At 37.0% G+C, this 21,203-nt stretch overlaps 1 protein-coding gene across 1 annotated transcript; it reads left to right on the forward strand.

Moving 5' to 3' along the window:
• The first annotated feature begins 10,210 nt into the window (after positions 1-10,210).
• Positions 10,211-16,641, forward strand: KERA (keratocan). Its single transcript, XM_035903526.1, has 2 exons — positions 10,211-11,096; positions 16,469-16,641. Exons 1-2 carry the CDS (start codon positions 10,211-10,213, stop codon positions 16,639-16,641), a joined length of 1,059 nt encoding a protein of 352 aa, XP_035759419.1.
• Positions 16,642-21,203: the final 4,562 nt, after the last annotated feature.

Consider the following 21,203-nt stretch of genomic DNA (forward strand, 5'->3'; position numbering starts at 1 on the left):
TACAGCTGTCCTAGTGCAAGGAACATGGCAGGGTCCCACTCCTACTCACAAACCTTCAGGGTTTTTTAGCTTTACAATAGGTAAACTTAGCATAAACCAAATTACTTAGCATTACTTAGCATAAACCAAATTATTTTGAAAACTGGGAACAAGAAGTGAAAACATCATTAAGAAAGGCAGTCTGAATTGTTATACATACAACTGCAACAAGCATAGATGAAGATAGTAGAGACTGTGAGGTTATGAAGCAAAATGGAATTCAGTGGAGAGCCACTAAGATGGAAGGCTGCAAAGAGAAATTCCCTTCAGCCTTCTCCTTTCCTGGCTATGCCAAGTCACTTCCCTTAGCCTCTCTGAATATTCCATATGCCTCAGTCCCATAATTTATTGCAGTCTTCCACTGCCTAAAAGAGCACTATAGAAAAAGGGCCCAGATTCAGGGGTGCACAATGAAAGGACAAGAAGGCAAAGGAAAGGTTCCAAAAAGAGAAATTCAGGCTGGACATAGGAAGAAATTTTTCACAATGAGCACGTAAAGCACCGACACAGATTGCCCAAGGAGGCTGTGGGCTCTCCATCCTTGGAGATTTTCAGAACCTGCATGGACAGTGCAAGCCTGATTAACTGATCTGGCTTTGAAGTTAGCCTTATTTTTAGAAGGAGGTTGAACTAAACTACCTCAGATATTCCTTCAAACTTATTATAATGGGGGACAATATCAATTTTAATAACCAGCTCTACAGCTGAAGAGTTTTGCATTAAATTCATGTGGAAAATTTATTGTTTCAGGTTCCAGTCCATAATTCAGACTCCCATGATACTCACAAAATCATAACTCAGCTAACATTTGGATATAGGTAAAAACTGTGGAAACTTTCCTTTGATGCCCAAACATCTGCAGCTGGCTTGTGCAAATGTGCTCCAGCCTGACACTTTTGAAGTCAGAGATCCATCCCATCTAACTTGCCCATGTGGGACAGCAATGTTAAACATGCTTAGATGTCTACACATAATAAGGGAAACAGCTTGTGAGCTACCATGCCAGTGAACAGAGTGGTCACGGAAGACATTTTGGTTCTGAACTTTTTTGCAGACTTAGATACTGGACAAAAGACTCCCAGTCTGTAAGGAAATAACTTAATTGGTAGGCTATATGGCTTTCATGGATAAATATTTCTTAAATCTTTTCTTCTTAGTGCGAACAGTTCAACATTATTTTACAGAGAGAAAGAAAAGGAGTGCTAAGTCTGTACTTCAGAACACTCACCTGGAATGTAGGAATGTCAGGTTCAAGTGCCTGGGCAAATGATCATTTCATTATGCAAAGCAAAACAGCCTTAAAAGAAGAGGCTGAAGCACTTTTAATCACACTGTACTCTGCAGCTTCTGAGATGAAGTTGTGGTTGTGGGCTAGGCAGGAAATAATTGTGCCCATATCTCCACATGTTGGAACCACAGGAAGATCCCACCACTCCTCTCTGAGAGGTGTGAAGTGCCCAACGCAAATGGGTTCAGGGGTGACACAATTGCTCAAGGCTGTGCTCACTGAATCACATAAATGTTTTACCCTGAAGATTTCAGTTTGGATGCTTCAAGTTGTCCTCAGTTTGATAGATTTGTGGACCCTTAAGGTTCTAGCTGGGTTTTTTGTGTCAGCATCTATATCCTTCCATCAATGTATATGAAGGTATAGGCATATATCAGGAGCGGAGAATTTCACTGGGCAGCAGCATATCTGAAAAATTAGGTTTTGCTACTCTTTGGTGTTATGAACTATGCAGTGTATCCCCATCTACATGGGTTTTTTGGGGGAGTTATCTTTCTTTTCAGAATTTGGAATCTTAATCTGCAGAGCAGAAAGCAAAGTATTTTTAACAAGTCTTGATTACCTGAATAATTATTATTTAAGTATACTCCCCCTTATGCAGTACCTCTGTGGTACAGCATACCTTTTTATCCCAAAATGATTAAAGAAAAGAGAAAAAAAGTATTAATTAGAAGGCAGTGAAGAAATGAGACAAATACATGAAAGGAGAATTGTTAGGTATAGTCTATAGATACTACTGTATCACTGACCTAGAGAGCTTCCATGCCAGGAGTTCCATGCTAGTATGAAGGTTGCTGTCCCTGTTACCTTTCTTACTGCAACTCAGTCAGTTCTTGTATTGCTCAGTTAGCACAAGAGTTTATGGTTACGCAAGTGACCAAGTTAACATGTAGCCTTTGGTCCTGCAAAGAGAATGGGCTGTTAGATTTAAGTATACGGGCAGCTACACTGTGCAAAAGAGCATTTTTGTCTTTATCCCTTGTCATCTAGTGTAGGGTAAAGCATGCAAGACAGCAGCACTATCTGGTCAACCTGACTATAGCACATATCCCAAAAATTACAAAGACACTTTGAAATATATTGAATAATATCTGTAAAAATATATTTCTATTGAAGATAATGCTTTTATCGAAACATGCATAAAACTTCAGACAGAAGTACTGGAAGTCTTTAGAAATTTCATACCTTATAAATCAATTTAATAATAAGCTGTCCTCAAGATAAACAAGGCCAAGTACTGTCTTTCAAAATTCTTGTTTTCATCAACTTTCCAGTATCTCATCATGTGTATCTGCCATCCATCTTACTCTATAGACTGGTTTCCAAACTAGATAAACAAATGTTTCCTGAACTTCATACTTAGACTTCATCTTTATGATCATTCTGCTGCCAAAAAAATCATAGAATCATAGAATCATTAAGGCTGGAAAAGACCTCCAAGATCATGAAGTCCAACCATCAACCCAAATAAACAGTAAGACTAACAAGTTCTCAAAATTATGTGCAACTTTGCATTGATTTTAAGAAGAATTTGTGATTCCATGTGTAAAAAGGAGATGTTTTTATTCAGGTTCCCGAGTTTGGGTAAGAAAAGTCATCCCCTGCAGTATTTCATTCCCACCCTAGTTTCAAAAAGATGACAGCTTTGTTGTTCCTAATGAAAACCACAGCCCTGAGATGTGTCTATTATGCACAGAACGCAGAACGGAACTAGGCATTTACCTCTGATATTCACTGCAGTCACCGTGATGAACGGGAATCATCTAAGGTAAGAGTAGACAATGCTGGAGGACACCCTGTCTGTTTAGGGTCTCTGGAGTGCTGCATGGTGCTTGGATAAGGATGGGTGCATGAATTCTCACTGGAACTGGGTTCCAGAGCTGTCTTCAAAGAAAAAGATGGTGTCAGTTCACACCAAAGTGCTGGGTGTTGAGGACTTTCAACTATAGTATAAGGACTTAGTTTTGACATGTTCCATATGTGAAAGGATAATTAGTGACTGCAATATTTATGGTAAGTGAGATTCTAGCTTCAAGTCAGGACTCTGGAAGAAAACTTGAGTGCTTTGGGAAATGGCAACTTGCAAAAATAATGACCAACATGACAGTTTAAGAAAAAATAATCACATATTCTAATGCTTAATTTCAGTATTTCCTAAGAGTATCTGCATTAAAAATTAGACCAAAAAGTACTACAATTACTGGAAAATAAAATAAGGGATGGGTTTTCATATAGTTTATGCCATTTGGCTTTTCTTTTTAAATAATAAAAAAAGCACCTGAACCTTGAATTTTTCATTGGGCAAAATCACTATAGCAGAGCTTAATTATACAGGGACTAAAATATTTTTTTCATTATGTTGTGGGAGTACTCTTTTATGGAACCCTTGTCATTTATTAATATTTTTGGATTTCTTTAGCAACAGAACAAAATAAGAGAATAATGGTAACACTAACACCTCACAGCCTGTTTTCACTATGTTTACACTGTCTTAGGCTATTTAATCCATGATGATTACTTTTCAAAACTGCAGGTTTACAGAATGGGCATCAGATGACTAACTCATGTTTTAATTTACCATTAGTTGCCTCGAAAATATCAGTCATCTAAATAGCCACATGCAGGCCCAAGATCTCAAGGTATGTGTATAATTGATAAATGTTTGTTAGATATTTAAGATACATTTAGCATATATGGTTGTACATCTAGCATTTTAAAAATCGGGTCCCTGGGTAGGATTGTTTTGTTTTCTTGTTGAAATTGTTGAAAGCAGGAACACAAATTAAGGTAAGAGATTGACAGCCACATTTACATAGTAGGTAAACTAAACCTAGCTAGTTAAGATAAATACCAGATCTTGGCATTGTGTCGTGGAACCTTTATGGTGTCACTGTTTTCAGGCGCTCAAAATAGAGAAAGGGAACAGAGAGCCAAAAAGTTCCTTAATGAAGCATATTCAGGAGAGCACTATATTTCCCATAAAAGCTGAGCCCTTTTCCATAGTTACGCTGTTCTGAAATGTGCTGCTCTGCAAGGATCTCTTTAAGCTGAGCTACTCAGTTCTCACTGGTTTTTACAAGGGAGTGAAGGTGTGCAGAAAGTAAACTGCTAGCATTTTGTTTCTGGACTTTTAGACCAGGATCTCATCTTCCTAAATCCTATACAAACAAGGGGTCAGGTAATATTTACATTTCACAAATTAAACCAGCCCTATTAATTTCTAAGGTTCCTTTAAACAATGTCTCCTAATCCAACCTGAAAGCTTCCCAGGTAAACTCCCTGTACTTTATCTGCCTGCATATGTACAGAAATGCCTATTTAAATAGGAGATGCAATTTCTCCCACTGAGAGGTCTAGGCAGGCAATTCTAGGCTTCTAAGAGAGGTGCAGAGGTCCTCCTCCTGTCTGTTTCGGTTTTGATTTTTTTTTCACCAGGAATGATGCAGAGTAAAATGCATCTTTAGAAGCAGGGTTGGGAACATCTGTGCTGGCCCCTTTGATCTGCCTGCACTGTCCCTTGGGCTAGCCTGAAGGGCTCACTCATCTGCTTTATTTTAGACTCTTTGGTCTTGCCGACCTTTTGTGGCTCCTTTTTAAAAGGAGCAGATATTATTAATTGGGGTATATCACAGTCTGGTGGTTAGGGAACTGTTTGGAAATAGAAGTTTTGTCTTTCTGACTCTGAGTAAAACTCAGAGCTTCCTATTCTCTATTTCAAGCAGCAATGCAAAAAAGAGAGATCACCACTACATGCCAACCTTCAGAAGTGAAGGCAGACTGAACTCTGAATCAATGTAAACACCTGCGTTAAGTAGTCTTCATGGCTGTCTGGAGCCTCCAGTAGAGTACATGGTGAAGGGTACGTAACTGGACTTATTCTCTTCTTCAGGTTTCAAAGCATCACCTTTTCTCTAGTCATCATGAAGGGAATTTAAGAGCATGTTTCAGATAAACTGATTGTCCTTTGGAGCAAGACTCCTAGAATTTTAGTAAAGTAGTAACCAAATAAGGCACGCTGGGTTGCAACCTTTGCTAAATGGAGCAATCCACAGGGCCAGTGAATTAGCTCTGCTTGCAGTATGCTCCTGGGTTTGCTGGTGATGAACTATACACATGCTTGATGTTTAACAGACCTTCCTTCATATTAAATCTGAGACATATGGCAGCCATTACTGAAAGAAAGCAATGCATTTTTTCACTGTCAGCAACTTTGATGCTGAAACGGAACAACAGTTCTTACAGCACACCCAGCACACTATCTCCTCCCAATGGGTCTTTCTAGTCTTTTTAGCCCTTCTTGTCTTTCTCAGGCTTGTGGGTTGTTCTAGTCTCAAGCATGTACATCAGTGCTCAAGGACATGCTACCACCCTCTGCAGTTGCTGATGCTTCTTACTTTTAGATTTTTTTAAGTACAGATTCTCTTATTACATTGATTAACAACGAGGACGGCAGGAGGCATATGGAGCAAAAATCCTGTGATAGCTTGTGACATCTTCCTCAAACTAGAATAATCCCAAGAGTATCTTTTAAAAGGTCTCCAAAACTCACAGAGAGGGCATTCACAGTATTTTTACTGTAATAATTTTTCCACTTCCTTTTATTGTCATGCAAATACCTTGCATACTATTATTTTGGGAGATTGTTTGTGTTTCATTGATATTTGCCTTTTCTCAGCTTTGCAAGTTAGAAATGATGTCATTAGCACAAAATTCTTAGCGCCCTCTTACTGAAAATAAGGCCCTGGAAAGTGTCTCAGGTTGGATACTCAAAACAAAAAGCCTCCCAAACCATTAGTCATTTTTGAAAATCTTGGCCATGGTCTTTTATTAGGCTATAAAACTTTATCACCTTATATTGCACCCTTTAAATAATAAATAGTAACACCAGATGATGGAGGACTGAACAAAACAAATGTATGATAGAGAATATGTGCGTAATCTTGAAGATTTCATGGAAAGCAGGCCTTTCTGCAAAGTCTGCTTGGGAACACAAGCAGTCACTTGTTCCTGTAGAGAAATTTCCAAAACTTTTGAGTGCATGTGAGAATACATATTACAGCCATCGCATCATTTTTCCTGATTTTGAGGACATTTCTTGTCATTTTCTTCTGCTCTTTGTTTGCATCAGAAGAAATAAAAATTCACATTACTGAGACAGTCTTGGATAATGTTTTTGTTCTCCTCTTCTCCTAGTGAAGAACTGCTTTTTTGAATGGATGGCAGCATATGTGTTTGATAAGGATCGGATACCTGGCCTCCAAATACACAAAGGGCAGACTGTGACTTGCTGGGCAGTAGTTCATACAAATAGTCCCTCTGCCTGTCACAAGGTAACCAGCAAGTCCCTCTGCCAGTGACCTCTCTGATAACATAATGAACATCTGTACATGATTAACAGGTTAAAGGGTAAATTCAGACCCCCATGAAGCATAAGATAAATCAATCTCCCTTTTTTCATTAAATGTGCAATATCTGGCAACTTGTATTTAAGTCTGTCATAACAGATATCTGCCACCAGGACTCACTTTTTTAAACCCTTCAGTATAATATTCTTGAAGGTCTCCGCTTGCTCTTTAATATGAACAGACCTCAGTGCCTCCATATCCTCTCTACACACTCTGTGAAGTTTTAGCACAAATGCAAACCAGTTTTACGTTGCAGTGCCTGGCTTTTACAAGAGTCATAGATGCGCTTTTCATGGTGAAGCCTCCTTAAATCACTCACAACTGAACACGGAACTATTTTAACCTTCATACAGTAGTGCCTCTGCCTCTCCCAATCCTCTCCTCCATGGACTCCAGCTGACATGTGGTACCACATCTGCTGTGAGAGGTCAAAGTAAATGTTTTAAGGCCTAGGTTTTTAAAGTGACATTCATAATGAAAAGATTAATACATTACATCTAATTTTTGGGCTTATAATTAGTACCTCTGCTTAAAACTAGAACTTTTATTTTTAGGTATAGAAGTAAATTAATTTCATTTAATTTAAACTTTAGAAATATGCAGCTTAGTATGCATGAAGGAATAAATTTTATGCCTGGCTTATAAGAAAGCCCTAATAATCTCTAAGGATCTGGAGTTCCAGCAGAGTGAAACACTTAAGCACTTGTGTTACTTTTAAGCACATACTTAAACCATGTAAAAATTACTGGATGTGTTTTTTCTTAAACAAAAAACAAGGTACTACAAACACATATACAAGAAAAAAAAATTATAACATATTTAACATTAGCCTTGCTGAAGTCAGTGGAAGCTGCCCATGTACATAAGGGTTGTTTTCCTTTTTTTGATTACCTGTCTTTTTGTCTCCTCTACTTCTAAACTTCTTTTGAGACATTCTTAGTTCAGGAAGCAAAGTATTAACCATTATGAAATAAGTGGTCAGAGGTTTTATTGTTAAAATAAATTAGATGAAATGGAATTAAAATAATTATTTAAAGAATTTGTAAAGCTAATATAAACTCGTAAAAGGTACAAGAATATATTTTAGGTTTCCAGTATTTTCATTAGATTTTTCCTTGAAATACTTATGTCATTCTTCTGTCTTTGAATGTGGATAGTTCTCCTGATATTAAGTTGTCGCTTTAAGCTTGGACTACAAAAAGAAATCAAAAAACCTCCAAAATACTTAATGTGAGAAATATGTCTATGCCTTGGATAGCAAGTTGGCTGGAAAGAGTTTACTTTAGATCAATGGTAAAATGAGATAATTAATTTGTGCCCTGATAATTAAAACCAGACCTCACTGCAGTTGGCACTGGAGAGTATGATAACTTTGTAGAAATATATGCAAATAACTCTCTGAATAAAAAGGAAAAACTATGATTTAATCTTTAAAGAAATGAAAATATGTTATTAAAAAATTCTTAGCAAATGCTTTTGCTATCTTCTTCTCCTAATCAAGAATTATGTCTTTAAATGGCATGGCAGCATCTGCATTTAATAAAAATCAAATAAAATGTTTCCGTAGAAACAGATGGCACTGTTTTTACTTCTTTGTGGCCAGTTCAGGTATTATGAGAATGAATTATGATGTAAGTGAGCTTTGCGTGTAAAGTTATCTTCTGACAAAAAAAATTAAGAAAGGTACATTTTGTTACCTGTTTCATCCAGACCAGTTCCTCTCATCTGCTAAAATGTAAAAATCAAATGCCCTCAGATCTGTGTCTGCTTGATATTAAAGTCAGGATTTCCTGTCTTTTCCTGCCTAGGTGCTGAGGTGCCTTCGTTATTTTAGGGGTTAAAAGCTGTAGCCACTGATGCGTATATATTAGGCTGTATTCATAGAACACGGCTTGTAGCCTGACTCAAGCTATTACAGTCTAACAACAGTGACCAATAGAAAGAGAAGAAGATCCAAGAAAGCTGAGGTAAGCCCAAACTCTGAAGCAATGTCAAATTAGAAACAATAGCTAATAAAGTGTGGATGGTAATACATCTGGGAATACTAACATGGACTTCAAGTTTTATATGCTATTAATTCTTAGGAGGACAGGAAGCAAACACAGTGGTTAGCAGTCAAAGGCTGTGAATTTACAGTGATTTCTAACTGGCTTCAGATAGCTCCAGGAACTTGACTAACAAGGTAAATTACTTTATATTTCTGTTTAAAAATGTTATTAAGAATATGAATATTTACACAGTGAGAAGGTGCCATTTCATTGTGTAAATTAGAGATGTTATTCTTTAGAAATAGTTCATTTGTCCTTTTTTGGAATGCTTCCAGATAGCAGTTTCTGAGGCTGGAAAATCTGTAGGGTACTGCACTTGTTACTGCTAATAACAATATTGAAAACTGTTAAATGACTATGTATCATATGCAACAACTTAACTGAGCTCTTAATCTTACTGGTGCATTAAGTGTGTGAGAGAATTTACTTTTATTTAAATATTGGTTTTGCCAAAAATAACCTCCTAATTTTGCCTAGAAATTTCAGCTATCAGTCTCTTGCCTCTGCATTGCAAAATGCTTGCTAATCTTCATCAGAAAGCAAGCAAGATAACAGAGTTTGTAAAGCACTGTTTTGTGCTACACAGATATTTCCTTTGGGATGATTTTGTTCATTGTTTAATGGTGGAAGAGGCTAAACAAAGCAAATAATTAAGTAGGTAAAATAGATACAAGATGCATGAATATATATGACATAATTTGGTTAGGATTTACTTTTTGTGACATTTAGATCAGTTTTGACTGTTTTAGAGAAGGAAATTCATAACTTTGGATATGAGAGAGTGAATGAGGGAGGGGAATGGATTACTCAAACATATTCCCTCCAAGCTTTTTAAGAACATGCCCAACAAACAGCTGTTAAAACACTCTTTGATCTTTCACTTTTCTGTGATGAAAAAAGACCCTGGAAAATCTGATCCAGATGCCATTATAATTTATGAGAGAGGAAAAACAGGAAAGAGGGTATGATTAATTTTAAAAGGAGGAACACTGAGTACAATAGTATTTATATCATCATGGTATTGATAGCTTTACTGAATATGGAACATTATATAATGTAGTTTATAACTCTGCGCAGGAAAACTTAAACCACTTTATAAGAAACATTGATTTAATGTCAGAAAAATATCCGTGTTCTCATGTTCTTTGAAATGACACTTGCATGAACATCAGTTAAACTGGTAGCCAAAGTGGAGTCTAAGTTGAATCAGGAAAATATTCATTAACATATAGCACTGAATGTTTTATACCTCTTATATTACTGTTAAGTTTTTCCTTAACGTGCCATAGGTAATACAGCAGAGGACAGAATTTGGCTGTTTATAAAGGAAATATTATTTTCTATGTAATGCTGCTTTGTTAATCCAGTATGCTGTTAGAGAGTTCTGTTGAGAGACAGCTAATTGTTTTTCTCCCCTTCCAAGGCAAACAATGGCTCTAAAAGTCTATACAAGCCTTTTGCTCTTATTCTTGGTCAATTCTGTGTGGACTCGAACTGTGAGACAAGCTTATGATGAGATGGAGCCTGACCATTGGTCTCACTACACTTTTGAGTGTCCAAGAGAGTGCTTTTGTCCTCCTAGCTTCCCCAATGCATTGTACTGTGATAACAAAGGACTTAAAGAAATACCTGCAATCCCAGCAAGAATTTGGTACCTCTATCTTCAAAACAATCTAATTGAAACAGTTTCAGAGAAACCGTTTGTGAATGCCACTCATCTGAGATGGATAAATCTGAACAAGAATAAGATCACCAACAGTGGAATTGAGAATGGTGTGCTGAGCAAGCTGAAAAGGCTGCTTTACTTATTCCTTGAAGATAATGAATTGGAAGAGGTGCCTGCCCCATTACCAGTGGGCCTGGAACAGCTAAGGCTGGCTAGAAACAAAATCTCCAGAATCCCAGAAGGAGTCTTCAGCAACTTGGAAAACCTTACTATGTTAGATCTGCACCAGAACAGTTTGTTGGACAGCTCTCTTCAAAGTGACACCTTCCAAGGACTCAACAATCTCATGCAACTCAACATAGCAAAAAATTCACTCAAGAAAATGCCCTTAAGCATTCCAGCTAACACACTGCAGCTGTTTTTGGACAACAACTCCATTGAAGTGATACCAGAAAACTACTTCAGTGCAATACCCAAAGTAACTTTCCTTAGGCTGAACTACAATAAATTGTCTGATGACGGTATTCCCCCAAATGGGTTTAACGTTTCATCTATTTTAGATCTACAGCTGTCTCACAACCAGCTCACTAAAATTCCACCAATCAACGCTCACCTCGAGCACCTTCACCTTGATCACAACAGAATCAAAAGTAAGTGTGTATTGTCAGTGTGGGATCCTACCAAGACGTAATTTTAAAATGCTTTCTTAACTACAAAAAATGTTCTTTGAAATAAAGAGATTAAAAATGTGCTGTATATTATAGGGAGATGAGCAAGAAGACCTCCCACAGGCCAGTTTTCAAGTCAGGTCTAAAATATGACAATCAAATACATGCATAGAAATAATACCACATGTCAAAAATGTTCATATGCATATAGAAAAAAACATTCCACAAGCAGATCAGAAATATGAGTGGATTAAGGAGAAATTGTGCATTTACATTTTGCTATATACATGCCAGTAACCATTTTGTGGGAACAAATTACGTTTGTAAATAAGCAAGAAATTTTAAAAAGTGGGTGCAACAAGTTAGGATATTCAATCCACATCTGTATGACTTGATTTTCAAAGTTCCTGAACACCTTAGGGACTTCACTAAACTAACAGAATTGCTGTATGCTCAGTTCTTCTGAGTATCTCTCTGCCCACCTAAATTATGTAATAGGAGCTTAAGGTAAGGCACCCTTAAAACAGAATAAAATGTTGGCTGTAGTCAACACAATCTATTTCCAATACGACTATGTGGATATTAAATATTTCAAGCTTGAATATCCTCCCCATCTTTTATTTACTGTGCACAAAATGCTGACACTTGGGATTGGTCTTCATGAAAAATCTTTTAACTGACAGAAGCTTTGTCCTACTAAGCTTCCTCTCCAACTGTCTTCTAGCATTTTCCACTATATGTAAGTGAGACAAGGTTTTGTACCCAAGACAACAGAAGCCTGTTGTCATGTCATAGTTCTGCTTCTAGTGCTGCTTCCAGATTCATCTAGGTACAGCAGGGATGTGGTGGTCAGGGACACTGGGTAAAGTATTGGCTCAGTAAGTCCTACAGACCTTAAGCCCTTTGTTCCGTACCAAAAGCCAAAATCGCAGTGATGACTTTCTATTTATCTCTGCACAGAAGGTAACAAAGTCTCTAAACTTGTCTTCCTGTCATGGTGATTTAATTGAATAAATTGTTCCTTACTCCTGTTGTGTGCCACTGTAGTTCACAAATATACTAAAAATAATGGTTTGGCTTCTGTATGAAACCAGGACATATCAAAGAAAGATACCTATTAATAATTTAGGTTAATTCACTGCATTTTACAAAACAAATGAAGGAAACCTTGTAAAGAAAAGTAAATTTTGTACAACTGTCACATATTTAAGTGGCCTGCAAGAAGTCCAACAGTTAAATAGTACTAGGGCTTATGACCTATGTTGTTACTGAACATATTTCATTGCCCTCTGGTTACAAAGGGATTTATTTTAATTGCTTCACTGCAGGGCCTCAGGTGCAGACTTTATCTCCTGTCAGTTTAAGGGGACACTAAATTGAAATCAATGGAATGTACCCTGTCCAGTTTAAGAAGTATTTTGTGTCTAGGTAGTATATAAAGAGCTGCCAAATTATCTTCCTTTCCTAAATAACTTTAAAAAAGGTTAAACCCATGAAAAACAACGTGTGTAGTATGTGCAAACTCAAGTCTCATTTTCCAATGACACATGGGTACTCATAAGCTTAAATCACAGTATTTTTCCAGAAGCTTTATATTCTTTAATGCCTTTACAACTTTTCAAAATTCATTACTAACTTAAGCAAAACACTGCTCTTAATTAAAAAAAAAAAAGTTTTAATTTTTGGTAACTACATCTAAAGTAGTCAAAGAAAAGGCAACTTGACGCCTTAAATGAAATGTAGGTATTATGTAAGGCACATTCTACCACACAGCTTGATTGTTCAAGAGGTAGATAATGACATAGTCTTCATGAGACGCTGCTCTAATAGACAATATCTCAATGGGCCTTTAGGATCGCAAACAAGGAATGCAATTCCATCAGGCAGGAGTAATAAGATGTGGCATTAATTCAGCAGATTGTTTTTGTCTTCTTAAACCCAGGTTGCTGATGATTAATTTAAGATAACCAATGTAAAAGGTTTGAAAGAAAAATAACTGTAAAATCCTGAATCTGGTCTCTACACAAAAGAGTCCTCCTGAAAATTTACTTTTATGTGTGCAGTACAGGCCCTTCTTATAATATTAATTCTCAGATACCCCTGCAAACCTGCCAATTACTGCTTTATTTTCTCTTGGTGGTTCATAATTACACTGCTAGCATTGCAAGAGCTCAGACATCAAAATTTCTATGTAAATACTATTTGCCTACGTTATATTATATGTTATTGTATAACAGTTCTTCATATAAGTCCAAGGCCGTATTTCTCTAGAGACCATATATGAAGGTATAAGGCAATATCCTGAAACTCAGTGAAGTCAATTACAGCCTTATCATTGGTCTCACTGGAACCTGGATTTTGTCTGTGGTCCCTTCCCCAGGGATCTCAATATGAAGAGGGAAGAAAGTACTTGAAAGTTGGAAGCAAAATCAACATAAACCAAAAACTAATTATAGCTACAACAGATATGCATTGCACTTGTTCCATGGCATTTTAAACCCCGTGTGTTTACACATTTACTAATGAGATAAACATGTGGGGCTCTGGGGACATGTCAAATGATGGAAAAGGGAATGTAAGAGGCAGTAAAAAGAGGAGAAGGCATGAGACAGTGATGCAGCAAGTGAGCAAGGGTAAGAAGGTGGTGTTACAGTGCTATCAAAGGAGTGATAGAAGGGAGAAAACAGTAAATTCCCCTAGAGGAACAACAGGAGACTGGGATAGCTCCCTTGAGTTAATATTATTCCATGTGTAGAGGAAGGGAGAGGTCCTTGAGCAAAGTAGCAATGCCAGTCGTTCAGAATCCATTATAGGATATTTGGAAAGAAATGGTTGAAGTTACAGATCCCGACTGATTGTCAGACCCTTGCACTATAGTTAGTACTAGCTTCTTTGCTGGAAGAGCCCCAAAAGGTATAGATTTCCAGGCTGATCCATGGTTGCTGCAGTTAAATATGTGAAAAGAAGAGAGGGAGTCCAACAATTCAAGTTGGACTACAGTGCATGCAGCTAGAAGTTACAAGAATGAACAGATATACCCTCACGCTCATGTATGTCAGAACACATTTATCTTCTAGATCAACTTACTTTCTGGATGTTTCTAAATTATGAGATTTACTGGGAAAGAAACCGGATCTTCTGTAATTCTTCAGCAGATATACAGCACTAGGCATTAATGAGAACCCCTTCTGCATTTTTTCCTCTTCAGCAGCTCCACAGTCTCATTTTAAAATATTACACCATTTAACAATACTGTTGACAACAGGTGGAATTCATCTTATTTGAATTAACCATCCTAGATTCTTGTATCCAATTTGGGTTAATCATACAGACCACCTACTCAGCTAATGGAAAGAGATACACAACTCCAGAGGAAAAATCATCCCATCTTAAGGAGCTGTGAATCACATTTTGGAAGTATTAATTTCTCTCCAGAGTTTATAAATGGAATCTAAATGGTTTACTTAGACTGACATGGATCAGTTTAGGTAGGGTGAATAGTACCCATGCAGATGGATTACCTTGTCCCTCCTGCTTAAGCAAAATTCAGCAATATACCCATGACCATGATTGCAAGATAAGAGGAGAGAGGCTTTTACTCCTCTGATAGTTTGGGTAGGGTTTACTGCTCATGGGAAGAGAACAATAAAAAAACAAACCACTTGTTAATCATCAGGAAATATCTTCTTCATAGTTAGATAACTGCTGCCTCACTTCAATGTTGGAGTAATTAACCCAGTGAAAATTACTACAGTGGGACACTTTCTAACAGAGATTTAGAATATACTTGAAACCGTCTTGCCTCCTAAGGACAGTATTGCTGACCTGAAAAGGCAGAGATTTTCTCCTACATAGTGTTGATTCACTTGTAAAGCTTTTGATAACTGCTTTCCTAACAAAACCTCACTCTCAGTCTTCCTCCTTCATTGCTTCACACATAAAAATGAGTTCTAGTTTATTTCTTCTAAGTATATCAAATATTCTACAATCAGATTTCACAACATAGGCAAAAAAAATTTAATATCATATATATGATAAAAGTTTTAGGCCAACTTGATGTATTTATCACCTTGGCCAAGTGGATGTATTTCTCTAGTTTCCACCACAAAGTCCATTTCCAAGATGCTGCAAATGTCTTGAGAGCTTTTCCAAAATAGGGTGGTTTTTTTTTCTTTTGGGCAAAAAAAAGCCATGGGGTTTTTTTCATCATAACATTTAACCAGTTTGGGGGATTGTAATCAAAAGATGTGTGCATATTATAACCACTAAATATAAGGGGAGAAAAAATTTTGTAGAAAGCTTTTCTTTTCCTAGTTCTGGGCTGCTATAAAAACTGTGTTTAAAAAAAGCCACACTTAAAAAACCCTGTTGCACACACATTCTCCCTTCAACCACTTTTTTGCAGGTGATCTGGGGCCACCAAGATCCTCAAGCAGTCAGACCAATCACTAGATACCATAATTTGGTTGAAGGAATTTGCCATCTTTGATAAACAAACACCACTTCAATGTTTTCTAGGCTAAGACCATTCTGAGGCTGAAATAGGAGAGTGGCAGCCTCACTATTCAACAACTGAAGAGAAAATATGAAAAGCATTTTAGCCAAGTGACAGTGCAGAAGTAACTTACAGGAGACAGTAAAAAAAACTTAATCTACTCAATTCTTATGAAAATGGGAAATTATTTAAGCCATAGTTTCAAATTTTATCTGAAATTATGTGTGATTTATAAAGAATTTTAAAATCTTGTTGGCTTTCAGATTAGGAAGAAAAATATCCCATTGCACAAGTTATTTTCTTCCAGTTAAAACCAACTCTACTGAAGAATTGGAGAGAACAGGAAAGTACAGATGTTAAAAGTTACAGACACTATACAAAAAGCTCCTCTGATTCAATACTGTTACCATTTTGAATGCAAGCTCTTCATTCGGGAATATTATCTGCTAAAATTAATGTACTGTCATTGCAGTAAAATGTTAAAAATCCCTCAGCATTAACCTTGTTCTGCTCCCTCTGAGGGCAGAGAGCTATATCTCAATAAACAGTTGCCCAGTAGATGTCTAAATTAGTTTCCTGTCTGTCTGAGGTAACATTATTCATCTAGTGGCCTTTATTCATAATTACAACACATTAAATAAATATGAGATTCACTCATCTAGATTACATTATGTTAAGATTCTTTTTTGCTTGATCAAAACAGCAGTTAATCATTAATTTGTCATTTTCCAACTCTGCCAGGAACAAGTGTCTCCCATAAAAATATCAGTGGAAGCCTGCGTTACTTGTTTTCTAAATGAATTTTGTCTCATGAACCTTTCCCATGGAAATTACCTAACATGTTGATCTACATTTTCAGGTGTCAATGGTACTCAGATATGCCCAGTCTCAATTGCTGTAGCAGAAGACTATGGTTTTTATGGCAACATCCCTCGCCTCCGATACCTTCGCCTGGATGGAAATGAAATTCAACCTCCAATCCCATTGGACATCATGATATGTTTCCGACTACTTCAAGCTGTTGTCATATAAGGATATTGCAGTGTCACTCTTGTGCCGTGAGAGTGCCATGATACAAGTTTTGCTGGAATGAAACTTGTTCTAACTCATAAATCAAGAAGTAACATCTTTATTTTGACTTTCATTTTTTCTTTGCTTGCATCTTTTCTATGGCTGAAAAGAGTGTTCTTCTTTCAGAAGAGATTTTGGATGGACATGAAACATGTGCTTTACCTAAGAATCCCTAATGCAAATATGTTGAAAATCATCTGTGTAAGATCCCAAACATTCCAAAGCAAATTGTTGTCTACTCCATCTTTCTTGTCAAATGCTACATGCCTGTTAACATCATGGCTACAGACAAATTAATTTCCTTATTTTGTTACATAGTAACTAGCACAATTAATTTGTGTGCACTTGGCTAAATACATACTCTAGAAAAATCATGTGTTGCATGACTACTGGTTATCAGAACTGCCACTGTCTTTTTTAAGATAGTGACTAATGGTGGACAACCACTTAAAATGTAAATAGCTCATATACTGCTGTCCTCCTTTGAAGAGTGATACTTTTAAGGCATGAGGTATATGAGGCTCAGAGTACAAAGCCATGTAATGAATATATATTGCTGTATGGATTCATTCAGTGTATGATTTCAGATTTGGAATACACTGATACAATTCAAATCCAGGAACAAGGGAGCATGAGTTGAAATCTTGGTCTATCAAAGTGCCAGTTGTCTGCTGTTTCATTCTTCGGTATTCCATTTCTAATTTTGACACCATTTCTTTCTGTAGCTTTGGGATAGTCATTGAATATTTGGTTTCTTTTAGTTTCCATAAAGAAACCATAAAACCCAGTAACAGTAATGATAACATATTTCACAGACCAGGTTCTCCACAAAAATGGGAATGGCTAGTTAATATAATGGTGATAAAGAGAAAATTAAGAAATTAAGAGATGCATCCCCTCCCCATTATTTACTGAACTAGCCAAATATTTGCCTAGGAATTGTAGCATTTTAAGCAAATACAATAAACTCAGAGCAGTATTTAGCTATCTGCTGACGCATATGCACGCACATCATAACACTGGGTTTTAGAGAAGTCCAGGTATTTAGAATACAGCACATTCACAATTCATCAACAAGGAAGATACCAGTGGGCATCTTTTTATGAAATCTGGTTGGTTTTTCTTCCTATTTTTATAAGGTAATATTGGGATTTCGATACACAACTTGAATATTAGAGTCAACTATTCACTGGGAGAGTATGACATTTTTTGTTTCTGATAGCCAGCACAACAGACATCAGTCATATTACTTTAGTTGTCTTGTATTTGTAGATACAAACAATTAGTTGCTTTTTGATAGTTTGCATCTATTTCTAGTATTTTAAGACTGGCCTCAGTAACAAGCATTTAAAGACTATGCATGTGGTATAATTATCTCTTTGAAGATGAAGCATTTTCTTAAGAGTAGATTTTTAAAAAGGTTGAGAAATGCAATTTGTAACATTCAGTCTCTTTTTATCTGAAAATCAGGCCTTATTCTGCTCCAGTGCACTTGTGGAAATAACCCAGTATGGAAACCCAGCATAGAAATAACCCATTCAGAAATTCACAAAAACATTTATTTTTGCCATTCTTTTTATTTGATTGCTGAGAAACTCCTGTCCTTCTAGCAAAATATTTCCTGTACCTCTGTGTTCACCCTATATGAAAAAATATAGATTTAAAACATTTCTACAATATGTATGCATGTTTACCTATGTTCTTTACCCAATAATAGCATAGTAATTTATTTTTTTGAAAAAAAAAAACCCTATGTGACAATACTACTAATTAAATTATAACAATAATTATATGCTTGTACTTGAAAATTAATTTCTACTTTAAACAAAGAACAAATATACAAACTACAAAGTGAATATTCACAGGCATATATGCATATTATTAACATTATTTACAGTTCTAACTGATCGTGCAGCAAAGTGTCTTGAAGTTCCAGTCAAAACTTATGACCCTTTTAGGCACTATGTAAATATTGAAACGGAAAATACTAACCCTTCCCCAAAGAGATGTCAAGCTTATATATGAGAAAGGATCATATGTAAAATCATACAGAGATACCGGAGCATCAAGGTACTCAATTTTCTTGATAGACACATTATGTGATAAAATTGGGGCACATAATCTGATGAAATCACTTCTAGCAGTTATTTTCCACCAGCTGGTCTGATATTAATGGAATTTTCCAATCCACTGTAGGGTGTAAAGCCTTATAAATTCTTCAAAGGTCAGTACTATCTTATGGAACAATCTTTGGATACATGCAGATTGATGTCCAAGACTTGTCCCTGTCAAATCCTGGTTAATCTAAGTGAAGACAAAAATTCATGATACATTTTTGGACAAACTTTTATTGGGCTGAAGAGCTAACGCTGCCAAGTGTTCCGTGTTCTACACCTTTGATGCAACCCTATGGCTCCACATCTGGGAAATGTTTAATAAAGAGAAAATGCTAAGTATCCTCATTTAGGCTAATTTGTCCCATCTTGATTCTCTCTCCCAGTATGAAGTAGAATGAAGAATAGTTATGATACTGCAATGATCTTCACAAGATAAATCAATGCTGTTTATGGTTTGACCTGCTTTACTGCATGCATGTCTCTATTTGCAACAGTCCTAAAGTTCTTAAACATTCTGGGAAAGTTGGTGAAATTCCCCCTCAGATTACAATAGCAGGCCTAAATTGCGTTATTGTGTGGAACTAAACAATGTAGGCTTTCAGCCACGTCTCATTCAATCCATTCATTATGCCAGAATAAAGGAAAATGTAAAACACAATGTCCTTTTCCCTATGAAGAGGGTCCTTAAAACAATATAAAAAGCATCATTGTGCTTGAAAGTCTGATGTTAATTCTTCCTAATCAAAGATTGTTCTGAGATTCCCCACTGATATTTCCTGGTTCAGAAAAAAAAATTGCAGTGTCTTCCACTGCAAGGAGGGAGGAACAGACCTCTCAGCTGTCCTGTGTGAACCCACAGCTGCCTTCATAAAGCTGATATTTATTTCACTTAATTGTCAGAGCACATTGCAAACAGTTTTGAATGGAATATGTACAGAAACACAAGTATGAGAAGCTGAGAGCAAAGCAAGTCACCTTAAGCACACTGCAGTTGTGGTCAATGGCTAACCAAGCCACAGACACCTAGTGCTTTGCCAGAAATGCATTTTACATAGGAGTTAATTTTGAAATTACGGTCATTAACACAGATGTGCTATCACCTCAGCCCAGGGTACTGACAGTTGCTCTGTAAAGAAAAAGCATTAAAGCAAATTGAGATGCTCAAGAACTGAGAAATACCCGGACATTTCTGACACATCTGCCAGCTTGATTGCAGGCTGGATGCTGGAGCTATCAAAAGACTCTGTGGTTTTATAATGCAGCTGGCTCTGCGGGAAGAAAAGTCCTTTATAGATGCTGCCAGCATAGTTAAAAATTCAGCCATATTCCTACTCCATACTCTTCTCTGGCATTTTCTATTTCTTTCTCAATATTTTAAACAGCTTGCTACTACTTTCGTCTTCAAAGTTTTTCATGAAAAACACCACCACAACAATCATCTGCAGAGATGCCAGTGACCGGAGCAACTTGTATGACACTTGAAGGAAGAAACACAAAGAGGTAAAAATCTGGAAGACAACTAGAAAGCAAATTTGCATGTTTGTAATTACTAACTCCAACAAATACCCTGTGTTACTGAAGGGATTTTCATTCACCCATTTGTTTGCCACAAATACTTGCTGTCATTTTTCCAGCCTAGAAAAACTATTTGCTAATATTGTCATAGAATCATAGCATGTCTTGGGTTGGAAGAGACCCTTAGAGGTCATCTAGTCCAACCCCCCAGCAGTGAGCAGCGACACCGCTAACTAGATCAGGTTGCTCAGAGCCCCATCCAACCTGGCCTTGAATGTTTCCAGTAATGGGGCCTCCACTACCTCCTTTGGCAACCTGTTCCAGTGTTTCACCACCCTCATTGTAAAGAATTTCTTCCTTATATCCAGTCTAAACCTACCCTGTTTTAGTTTAAAACCATTACCCCTTGTCCTGACACAGCTGGCCCTACTAAAAAGATTTTCCCCATCTTTCCTATAGGCCCCCTTTAGGTACTGAAAGGCCACAATCAGGTCTTCCTGCAGCCTTCTCCTCTCCAGGCTAAACAAGCCCAACTCTCTCAGCCTGTCTTCATAGGAGAGGTGCTCCAGCCCTCGGATCATTTTAGTAGCCCTCCTCTGGACCTGCTCCAACAGTTCCATGTCCTTCTTGTGCTGAGGGCTCCAGAGCTGGACACAGTACTCCAGGTGAGTATTATTATATTGCAGCTGGTTTCATTATCTATCTGAAATTAGATTACTGTAGCACCTAAGCTGCTGTGTTGGTTGTTGAACAGCTAATATCCCACTTCTGCCATATGTGGCAGAGAATCTTTGGCACTGTTGAAGTCAGCAAGTAAACATGCCCCTCTTGACTGAAAGTCTCCATAATATCATTTCTTTCCCCAGAATTACTTACCCGTTTAAACTTAAA

This window comes from Egretta garzetta, unplaced genomic scaffold (assembly GCF_000687185.1).
Source record: "Egretta garzetta isolate BGI_Z169 unplaced genomic scaffold, ASM68718v1 scaffold371, whole genome shotgun sequence".
Classification (NCBI taxonomy): Eukaryota; Metazoa; Chordata; class Aves; order Pelecaniformes; family Ardeidae; genus Egretta; species Egretta garzetta.